An 11,748-nucleotide genomic window follows, 5' to 3' on the forward strand; every position below is an offset into this window, starting at 1 on the left:
CAAGGACATAAAGTATAATTTTGTTTTGGTAAGAAGAAAAAATGTGTAAGAAGTTTGAAAGAGTATTTTCCCAAGGATAATGTCAATTATCTTTTTACTCTGTTTTCTAAAATGTTCAAAGTATGCGTCTACTTTGACAGTCACGAAAGGCCAGAGATGATTACTGTTTCCACTAAACATTATAAGTAACACATGACTATGTTGCGAAGAATTCAAACAATATAGTGATACATAGAATAAAAAGCGAAACTCATCATTATCTCCGCGATGATGAGAAACGCTGCCTTTTTCATATACTAAATTCAGTGGTATAAATGGTTTTCTTTCAACTCTGCTTCGTCCTGCCGTCTTCACAGTGGTCCCAGGCCGACAGCTTTATGGCGTCCCTTGGCATCTGCTGGACACATCAGGCCGTTCGTTCGTCCTGTCTCTCTGACGTGTTCACGCTTTTTCTTCTGGAAATGCCCTGTTTATTTTCCTTCTCAGCTCCCGCCCCCTCTCTGTCCCTCTCGCCCCAGCCGCTCACCAATCTAAGGGCTCCCCCCACTTCAGTGCATGAGCAACACCCCTCCTGTCTCTCCCTTGGCACCAGCGTGTCGGAAAGTTCTTCTCCGGGCCGAGCTCCGACCCTCAGCACCTCCCTCATGTGGCGCCCGAAGCAGAGAGAATGGTCAAGAAACATCCTCAAACACCGGACTTTACTTCTGTCCCCGTGAGGGGGGCATGCCCCTCATTCTTGCCAAGGAAAGAACCAGGTCGGGGGACCAAAGCCGTCTGAGCCTCTCGTGGTAAACTCAACAGAGACCTGCGGGTAGATAAGTAAGAGTTTGCTTGACTATGATTATTTTATTTTCTGTAGGAGGCAGCAAACCATATTTAGCAAGTTTGGCTACTTTTGTCGCTGTGTTATATGTTTAACGGCTGTGGCATCTCTTACGGGTACTGGGCTTAAATTGTAAGGAAATTTATTACCACATGTAAGTAGTGGCTCAGCAAGTCTTTCTTCAGACCTTCCCCCTGTCACATGGGGCACTGCCTTTAAACGCAGGCACAAAGCACACAGGCCACCATAGTTCCGGATGTCACCGCCACGCACGGCAAGGACCTGGAGGAAGAAGAGTCTCCCAATAACTGTCTCTTAGGAGCGAGATTTTCCCGAAGTCCCTGGGCAGGCGTCCTCCAGCGTCAGAGCCTGGGCGTGTCGGCACGGTCACTCCAGAACGGGCTGTCAACGAGGGGTGGGTCACTCTTAGACCCCAGTGTGGGGAGGGCTCAGCCTCACCTGAGAACGCGGGTGTGTGCGGTTGGGAGACACCTGATTAAAAAGGTACTTGTGCCTGGAAGGAGGAGGCGTCCTGGGTAGCTCATTAATTTTGCTCATTTTCTGGAGGGTGCGGGCTTCGTTCTGCGCTGCAAATCAGTGTACATTCGATGGCATCCTACGGTGATAACGGCAGTAATCATCGTGATGATGGCAATGTTGAGCATCTGCCGTTTTTTTGTGTACATCGCAGGTGAGCCGCGATAAGCTCATTAAATACATCATCCTACTTAGTTCTCACCGTTATTTCCAGCATATATTGTCATTTGACTTTTCCATCTTCTCAAAGCATCCTTTGAAGCTTTATGGGGAGAATAAATTTTTAAAAGGGGATCGAAGGGAGGAAGGGAGCATGCGCTCCAGTCAGAGCACGGGTCCTGGGTGACGTTCACAGCAAGTGACTTAACAGGGACGGTGAAGGCTTGGGGGCTGGAAGGACAGAAACACGGTTAGGTAAAGGGGGTTATGGGGTAATTGGTGGTCTTGAAGGTCCTTCTGGGGACTGACATGTGACAGAAGAACTATTTTTGAGATAAATCGCTCGGATTCCCAAAGTCATAGCAGGACGTGAACTGTGAAAATTAAAAGTTAAAATATTATCGTCTTTCATTAGCTACTTGAGCCACAGGCCGTCTGGACATCCGAGTTGACCCATGAGAATGCAGAGCACACTAACCAGCAGAGGGGCTGGGGGTGCTCCCCAGACTCCAGGGGCTCAGAGACCCAGGCCCCGCTGCCTATCTGCACGTCCCGTGAGAGCAGCTGCGGGACAGGGAGCCCCCGCAGACGTTCCGTGCAAGGCTCGTTTCCATTTAAACGTTCGACAGCGTTAAGTGGAACGCGGATTCGCTTTTTCCAAACTAAAGCGGAGAAAATGAAGGCAAACACCAGAATGAGGAGGGACGGAGGGGTCGCCACAGCGAGGAGGGCACGGGATCAGAAAATCTTCGAAATCGGAAAACTTCATGTCCCAGTTTGGACGACCAGGCGGATCCACGTGTGCCGATTCTGTTTCCCGGGCTCCAGACAGGCTGGGACGTCCCGGGACCTCAGTGCCGGGAGCCGGGCGCTGGCGCGGGTGGCCCCGTGTCCTGGGAAACGGGGTCCGATCTCCTGCACTTTCCAGACTCGGCGCTGGAGGAGGACCGTGGGGGCGGCCGGCCCGGAGCCGTGGCGGAGCCGGGGATGCGTCGCCTATACACCTGTCACTCAGGGATATTTATGGAAGGGTCAGTGTGTACATTGTGTTCTGTTACGTAGCGGCCACTTTACGAAACTCAGACACCGCTTTTCTTAAGGTGCAGGTACATTACTCATTTCGTAGGCTGTCGTGAGCATTAACTAAAATAATCCACGGACCCGGCTCACAGTGTCTGGCATGCTGTCTGCGCTAAAATATGGTAATTATTATTTTCTGCCTTCTGAACATTTATTTCAGGGGTTCAAGTGCACAGATTAATCTCTTCTTTCCAACACCATCTGTTTCATAGAATAACATTTCCCTTAGATAAGGTCGCCAGGGTAGACTCTGATTAATTCTGCATCTCATTTTGTTTTTAATTTTACTTAGCGCATCATTAACGTGAAATAAATATGTAAATAACGCTGCTCTTGTGCTCTGTCCACTTTCCCATCAACACGTTATGGTTTATTTCTTCATCGGACCTCCGCAGGGAAAGTGCTTTTGTTGTGCCCCCATATTTCAATTATCAGAGTCTTCATATGTAATTTTTCTTTTGTGGCCAAAAGAAGATAGTTTTAGAGGAACCAAAGATTTCCTTACGAAGGCTGAAATGACACCTTAGGAATCTTTAAATGCGGACGGTGGGGTGAGACCAGGACCAGGCTCGTTCGCAGGAAGCACAGAACGTTGACTCCACTGGCCCCGCACCAAGGGCACCGGGCCCCTGGGAGTGTCTCGGGCTCCAGTGTCACCTTGCAGGGGCCACTCCAGTAGACCGAATCAGGTTTGTCTGCGTGGTGGTTGCAAAAGCGTTGACTCATCGAATTTAAATGTGCCCTTGACGGAGGCTTCTCCCCGGCCTTCCTCACGAGAGGACTTACTTGCGATCTTCCCTGTCATCTGCCTGTGGCCCCTGGGTGACAGCGTGCTCCCGGGTATAAACCATCACAGGAGACAGGATGTAGTGTCAGAGCATCGTCAAGGGCGTGTGCCTGATCTAACGCCTAACGCAGACTCGCCAGGCTCGTAACCCACTGGGGGTCTCGGCTCAGGCTTCCCCCCCGGGATCCACTTTGGGGAGCGCAGCCAGTAAGTCAGGATTGAAGAAAAGTCACCTCATCAAGATGAGTTCTGTTTGCAGAGTGCTTTACCGGGCCCGCCAGGAACACGAAGCGGGCAGAGGCGCCGTTAGGACTCTAAGAAATACTTCGCGTTAACGACAGGCCTCCGATCATCCTGAGCCAACTGACCTTATGCCTTATGCTTCAGGCCTCTGGATGAGAGGCCAACACAATGACACGGAGGAAAACCACAGCGGCACCAGACACAGAGCACAACGAGGGTTGTCGCTTTTGTGTAGCGGAAGGAGACGCACACAGGGCTTGTTTCTGGACCGACGTGCACAACGCCACCGAGGTCGTTATTTTAGGAGGCGTGACTGGGCCGGGGGATGGAAGTTTTGATCTTTTTATTTGTACTTTTCTATATGGTTTGAATATTTCTAGTTTGTTCATATCTTTAGTATTTTTATTGGTGGCATTATAGGACCTTTTATTGTCTTAGTACTTTTTACATCTAACATTGTTTTCAGGGTTACTTCGCAGTATGAGACAGAGGGATAATTAGTGCAAAGACTCACAGCAAAGGGGTGAAAATGATTCTCCAAGCAAACAGCATCCAGGGAAAAGCGGCCAAACTCATATCTGACGAAATAGGTTTTAAGATAAAAAAGGTAACACGAAGATGGACACAAAGGAGACAATACGTCAAGAAGACACACTGAATACACACGCGCCCAGCCCGGGAGCATCACACACTGAATACACACGCGCCCAGCCCGGGAGCCCCACACACTCAATACACACGCGCCCAGCCCGGGAGCACCACACACTGAATACACACGCGCCCAGCCCGGGAGCCCCAAAACGTATAAAACAACTACCAAACAAAAAAGGAGAAGGCGACAAAAATACAGTCATAGTAGGGGACCTGACACCCATTGACAGCTATAGATAGATGATCCAAACAGAAAATCGATAAGGTAATATCGGCTTTAAATAACACATTAGTCCAATGGACATAATCAACGCTTACAGAGCATTTTATCCCAGAACACTAAGTTATACACTCTTCCCTAGTGCACGGGGATCATTCTTGAGGGTGGACCACATGTTGGGACACAAGATCCGCTTAAAAAGATTTCAGAAGATTGAAATCGTAGCAAACATGATCTCCGATCGACATGCTTTGAAACTGGAAATCGACTGCAAAGAGGAAGAGGGAAAAACCACAGATACGTGGAGATTAAACAACGCGCTTGATTGTTAAACCAAGACCGGGTCAAAGAAGAAATAAAGGAGATCGAAAGACACAGAGAGACAAACGAGGATGACAATGCGACTTAGCGAAACTTCTGGGACACGGCAAAAGCGGTGACGAGAGGGACTTTACAGCATTACAGACCCACGTCAAGAAACAAGGAAAACCTCACATAAACAACCTGACGTTTCACCTTGAAGACCTAGAAAAACAAAACAAACAAATGAAACCCAAAGTCAGCAGAAGGAAATAATAAACATTAGAGCGGAATTAAACAAAATAGAGGAAAAAAAAAAGATGAGAAAAAATTAATGCGACAAAGAGCTGGCTCTTTAAAAATATTAATAAAATTCACAACCCCCTGGCTAGACTCGCAAAAGAAAGACAAGATTCACATAAATAAAATTAGAAATGAATGCCACAGAGGACTATACAGCAGGAAATACAAAGACCTACACGAGAAAACTGTGAGTTTGCACAAGGATGTGGAGAAGCTGGCCGATCAGCCCCTGCTGGTGGGAAGGTAAAACGGGGCGGCCACTTTGGAAAACAGTTACGAGGTTCCTCAAAATGTTGAACTTGGAGTTACCATCTGACCCAGCCATTCCACTCCTGGGTATAGATCCAAGAGAAATAAAAACACATGTCCACACTATACGCCAATTAATGTTCACAGCACTGTTATTCCCAAGAGCCCAACATGGAAATGACTCACGTGCACATCATTGGATAAATGGATGCACGAAACGGAGCAACGGAATGTTCCCCGGCCGTACCACGGAACGAAGCACTGACACGCGCTCCAACGTGAGTGAACTTGAACTTGGAAACATTCTTTTAGTGAAAGAAGCCAGTCACAGAAGGTCACATATGGCACGATTTTATTTATATGAGATTTTCCAGAATAGGCAAATCTATAGAGAGACAGTAGGTTAGTGGGTGTCAGGGGCTGAAGGGGGAGGGAATGGGGAATGACTTTTAAGGCGGTTTCTCTCAGGCTCAGGAAAATGTTGTAAGAAGTGGCATGATGTTGGTAGCCCTCTAATATACTAAAAAGCACTGACGTGCACACTTTGAACCGGTGACTCGTGTGGCATGTGAGTTCTCTCTCTCAGCTGCTACGTTATGAGAACCAAAGCCTGGCTTCGTGAAGGGAAGAGGATGACGGCTGCCACTGGATCCGTGAGGTTTCCTCGCGGCATTTTTACGCCTTCGTCGAGTGCTTCTCCCCAAGGGGAGAAATGCTGTGTGTGTGTTTTAATCAGAAATCTGAAGTCTGTGGGTTTCCTAATTGTCAAAAAACAGACACCGAAATTTGTGCAAAGGGAGAATTTTCATTAACGCGAAGCTTTCTTCCTCTCTGCAATCTGTGGGGAGTCGGATTGTGAAAATCCAGCCCTTCTCTGGGAGTGTTCTGGGCTCCTTGGAGTCTGCTTGAGCGTGTCACCGCTCGGTGAGAGTCTCTCTCGGCACAGGCTCCCTTTGCTCCAGGCCCTTCATCCCGGACAAGAACGAGGGGGTTTTTAGGATGAAAGTCTGACTTCGACAAGGCCTGAGCAGCGGCACCAGCCGTGAAGGTGACGGGCAGCAGGAGCTGCGTTCCCAGTCGCCGCCGGGCAGTCTCAGACCACGTTTGGCTGCAGCTGTGTCACCACGAGGACGTGGAGGCTGGTGGGCAGGTGGGCGTCTCCACGGTCAGGCGCGCATCGCGGCTTCGGTGCTCTGGGAGCAGGTGCTCACGTCCCGACGCGAAACTCACTGATCAGGCCCAGAGGATGGACCCCTGGGAGACGGGAAGCGGGGGCTCTGTCCGGCCAGGCTCTACTCCCACACGGAGACTGGAAGACAAACTCGGGTGAGTAGAATTCATTTCATCTCATCTCATCGAAGCCTGATGTTTATTTTGCCACCATAAATTATCTTCGGTCAGCCCTTTGCTTGAAGTGAGACTTCGGTTTGCCATTTCTTGTCACCTGGCTGAGCCACTTGGAGGTGCTGGGTCATCCTGGGGGGTGTTCTCCGGAGCGATGTCTTCAGTCCCCTTCGTGTTAGCAAAGGCGGAAGAGGAACATTTCTTGGACAAAGTGGACAAAGGACAGGTTGTGAGTGGCAGATCTACCTAGTTTCTGCCCCTCCCCCCAGCCTGCGGCCATCGCAGTGAGGTGTGCTCGGACTTTTATCAGCTGAAAGCTGGCTTTAGCTCGCGGGAGGCGGAGGCGTGCTGTGGTATAAGACGCAAAGGCGCATCTCCAGCTCACAGCATGGAAATTCCGAGCGGGGAGCCGGGAAAGTAGAATTCCAAGGGCGAACCGGGAATCAGGACGAAGGGACAGTGAAGGAAGGAGGTCGAGAATACTGTCAGAGCCGAGAGTTTAAAGCCAGGAAGATGGCAGGGATTTAGCTGGTCTCTGTTTCAGACGTGAGAGGTAAGTGGAATCTGTAGCGAGTGAATGTTTCGCCAGCCGACATAGCCAGGTCCTGGTCTGAACACTGGGTGGAGGTGGGGGTGGCGGGGGCTGGCATTCTCTGTCCCAAAGACCGGCCTCCTCTTGGATGGCCGCTGCGGTTTCAAGTTCAGCTGCCGGCTTCCGACTGTTCCTCCAGTTCCCAGACCAGGCGAGTGAGTTTCCTGTCGGATGTTAAGAGACGGCCCCCCCATTCCACTGCCTTATCCAGAGGGAGATTTCTGTCGAACATGACGATTCCCCGGAGCAAACGTGTCAGTGCAGTGGCTGACGTTACGATGCCGTTTCAGTCCACGGCTCTGGGTTGTCCTAGTTTTGCTCGAAGATAAAATTGTTTCCCTGGAAAGTGACAGAACGAGGGAATCGTGATGCCTCTTAGACCCCTCCGTGGTTGGTGACCAGCGATCTTCATCCTTATTGGCTATGAAAACATTCATTTTTGTCTCCCAATCTTATAGTTTTTATGAATTCTAGGATATTCCATTGGCTTATTTTGAAACTCCCTTCTAGTGGCCGACTAGACGTGGCAGCGACCGGCCCCGGCTTGCCGGCTCTGAGCAGGAGAACGCAGTTACGAACACAGGCAGTGTCAGAAGCCGGAGCGGTGGCAGAGGGGACAGAGGACAACTGGTGTAATGGGAGGAGGGGGAGCTGACTCCGGGCTGCGGGAGGTCTCACCTCTGACAACAGGTGTCTGTCCTTAGGGGGTTTGGGACGGCTCGAGCTCTCGCATAGCCAGCGTGGATGTAAAAGTAGTAACACGCTGGGAGGCAGCTTGGCAATTGCTTCGGAGGTTAACCATACACTCGCCCTGTGACTGAGCAATTCTCCTCAATATCCAAGACAGGACGCTTCCACACACGCAAAATTAAGGAACGTCTGTTAGTTACCTATTGTTTCTTTAAAAACAATCCCCCCATGATGCTGAGCAGAACCGAGAATGGAGGGAGGGGCCAGGCGGGTCTACAGGAAAAGCAGCTTGGGGTGGCGAGGAGAGCACATGCGAAGGCCTTGAGGTGTGACCACGCGTTGTGCGCTGCTTGGACAAGACCTGGGAACCGCGTGGGCACGGGGACAGAAGTGCCTGGTGCACTGGGGGGATCACAGGCCCCTGTGAAGACGCCGGTTACCGGATGCTCTCCGCTGCCCGCGCAGGCACCTAGGAAGCAGTTAGCAAGTGCAGAGGGCTGAAGAAGAGAAGGTCACCTGAATTCTGCCCCCGGCGCGCTATGTGCTGAAATTCAGTTACCTTAAATCGCTTTCCGGACAAGGTGGAGAGAGGCTTTTGTTGTCATTTTTGTTTTGAATTCTTTTTAGGCTAAGATGCGTGATTTCACTTTGTCACGTCACGACACGACAGCTCATGCCATCTGATAAGGGCTTGTGTCCCCTCAGGTAACGAAGCGACCAGGAAGTCCCAAGGCGATGGGCGCTGCAGAGGTGAACTAATGCAGACTCCATCGCCAGGGCGAGGAGGAGCGATGGGCGGGACCTTGGGCTCAAGCAGACTGTCCGGATCTGGATTCGGGTCCTGCCACTTGCCTGTGAGACGGGGACAGCAGGACGGCTTGCACGAAAAAACGGGATGTCAGGAAAGATGCGGAAAACCTAAAAAGCAATTCTCCTGCAGATCTGAGCAGGTAACATAATCAGCAAAAATGAAGATAGGACGAGAATTACTGGGTCTGCAGAACAGAATGAAAAGAATGAAGGAAAGCGGATAGCGCCTGAGGGACCTGTGGGAAATCAGCGAGTGACAACATAGTCACGCGGGAGCTCCAGGAGGAGCAGCGTGAGACACAGGGCGGGCGGGCATCGGAGACGTCATGGCTGAAAACTTCCCATAGTTGATGAAATACACGAATACAAACATTGAAGAAGCTCAATGACCTCCGCGTAGAAAAAACTCAAAGGAAACCACAGTAAGACTTATTATAATCAAAGTCTCAAAGCCAAAGACAAAGAGAATCTCAAAGGAGAAGCAACTCACCACAAAGGATTCTCAAGGTCATTAGCAGATTCTCATCAGAAACCGTGGAGGCCGGAGGCAGTGGCCTGGTAGATTAAGAATGCAAAACGCTGTCCTTCGAGAGTGAGAATTGAGACATTCCAGATGCGCAACAGCTGGGGAGTTTGTTACTGTGGGTCTGCAAGGTGTGCTCGAGGGAGTTCCGCAGGGCGAAGGGGCACTGGACAGCAACGCGGAGCCCCGTGGAGAAATAAAGAGCTCCGCGAAGGTGAATGCACGGGCAGTTCCAGAAGCCAGCATTTTAACAACCGTTTGCAACTATACTTTTTGTTGTTTAAGAGACTAATCCATTTTTAAACAATGAGAACAAATCACCCCGAGTGTAGTGGCTTACAACAACGATCATCGTTCTTCTCATGGTCGTGGCAGAGCAGGTGTTCAGAAGGGGTCCCGGGGATGGTGCTAGTTCAGGGTCTGTCATGCGGTTGTAATAAATTATGGATCAGGGCCCGAGGATCCGCCCCCAAGCGGACTCGCTCAGCTGTGGGCTGGGGGCTGAGCCCCGCTCCGCAGGGCTGCTTCACCTCCTTACGGGGGCGGTGGCGTAACAGCTGGCTTCTCCATAGCAGGCGACTCAAGGGCCCAGGCTTGCAGCCTTCTGTAACCTGTGCCCAGCCGCAGCATCGCGTTTGCTGTCTTCTGTGTCACATGGCCAGTTCCATCCAAAGGGGGAGATGACAGAGGACGTTGTGTACTAGGAGGAGGGCTGGCCGCCGGTGCTCACAGCGGCTTTATTACTAATAGCTCCAAAGTGGACACTGAAATGCCCGTTCTATGAGAATATTCTTAACGTAATATAAGACATAAAAGAACTATTGACATGCAGTATAGATAGATCTCACATACTGGATCGGAGGCCCAGCACGGACGAGCACACGCGATTCCATGTACATGACGTTCAAGAGCGAGCAGAACTAACCTGTGGTGAGAACTCAGACGGTCTCACGTCCAGAAGAGGTTGACCAGGTTGACCGGGAACAGAAGAGAAGCAGCTTTTGGGGGCGCTTCACGCGTCCCGTCTCTCATCAGCGAGGTGGTCAGACAGGCACTCGCATAAACACGTCGCGTTACCTGACGTGCTTCGCTGCGTGCATGTGCCGACTCCATAAGAAAGTAAAACAGTCATCAGAAGCTGTTAAACACCTGACGGCTTTGTCACGTGACCAGATTTACCCGCTTCCATCCTGGCGATGGGCTGGTTGACCCGGGACTGCAGATCCTTGGAGCTGAGGGGTGTTCCGCCCCCAGGAAGACAGCTGTGTCGCTCCACTGAAACGGGGAAGAGACGTGAGCACTGGCGACTGTGTCACAAAATCAGAGCTTCGGGGCCCACTCCACACAGAGCTTCCTTCTCCCTGGCTTTTACTACCTCTCACGCGAATGGACGAGATGGATATTTGAATAGTAACTGAAGAAAAAACGGTCTGAGAAGAAAAGGCAGGATAAGCAAGACTTGAACGAAAAGTCTTAATATACAATTTTTCTATAAGTCTCAATGACTCACATTCTGAAACGAAACAAAAATCATGGGGGTCAAGGGGCATTTCACGCGGAAACGCGCCCGGGGCCTGGAGCTCGTCTTGAGGAAGCCCTTTGGTCTTAGGCTGCGGCAAGTCCTATGTTCCTTTATGGTCTATCTTATCACAGCATCTTGACTTTCATGAATAAATCCCATAAGGAAGTGAAAACTGTCGTCACTCTTATGCTTTGGAGAGTATATCTAAATGATAGTCGGGCATTATCGAAAAAGGGCAGGACGAAAAAGTATGATTGAGAACGAATTTTTTAAAGAAGACTTAGAAGAACTAGGGACCCGAAGATACACAAAGGGTGAAAAAAATAGCACTTACCTAGGCGGTTCAATAGCCAAATAAGAACTCGGAAGAATAACGCTGAGGGGGGTGAGTCAGAAACCAGAACTTTCCCCCCGTTGAAAGCCATGTGCCCCCTCCATTGAAATGCTTTTTTCATCAATCAGGTACAAATAAAAAACCCGAAGAAACCTGAATATACTTAGAATGGTGATAGAGCTGTTTAAAGCTCTAAAGCAGGAGTCCCCGACCCCCAGGCCGTGGACCAGTACCGGTCCGTGGCCTGTTAGGAACCGGGCCGCGCAGCAGGAGGTGAGCGGTGGGCGAGTGAGCGAAGCCTCATCTGTGTCTGAGTCCCCAGCGCCGGCATCACCGCCTCAGCTCCGCCTCAGGTCGCCAGGCGTTAGATGCTCATAGAAGCACCGGTCCCTGGCGCCAAAAAGGTTGGGGACCGTTGCTCTAAAGCACACGAAATATCCAAGGACAGGACACTTCACGAAGGACCAGAAACCGGAATGACGGACTCCAGCACTGAAAGCTGGAAGCAGCAGAGCAACGCCTTCGGGACAGCGTGAGCCACCCTCCCTCTACTTTGGTACCTGGGAAAATTGTCAAGAGAG

General features: G+C 50.5%; 1 protein-coding gene across 1 annotated transcript in view; it reads right to left on the reverse strand.

The window, feature by feature from the left end:
- Nucleotides 1-1,709: 1,709 nt before the first annotated feature.
- ZP4 (zona pellucida glycoprotein 4) overlaps nucleotides 1,710-11,748 on the reverse strand; it is a 19,151-nt gene continuing 9,112 nt past the window's right edge. The window contains exons 12-13 of the mRNA XM_015596261.1: nucleotides 10,491-10,586; nucleotides 1,710-1,750 (exon numbers count right to left, since the gene is read on the reverse strand). Coding sequence (XP_015451747.1) covers nucleotides 1,710-1,750; nucleotides 10,491-10,586 — 137 coding nt within the window. The remainder of the gene's footprint in view (nucleotides 1,751-10,490; nucleotides 10,587-11,748) is intronic.

The sequence above is a fragment of the Pteropus alecto genome, unplaced genomic scaffold (assembly GCF_000325575.1).
Source record: "Pteropus alecto unplaced genomic scaffold, ASM32557v1 scaffold189, whole genome shotgun sequence".
Lineage (NCBI taxonomy): Eukaryota > Metazoa > Chordata > Mammalia > Chiroptera > Pteropodidae > Pteropus > Pteropus alecto.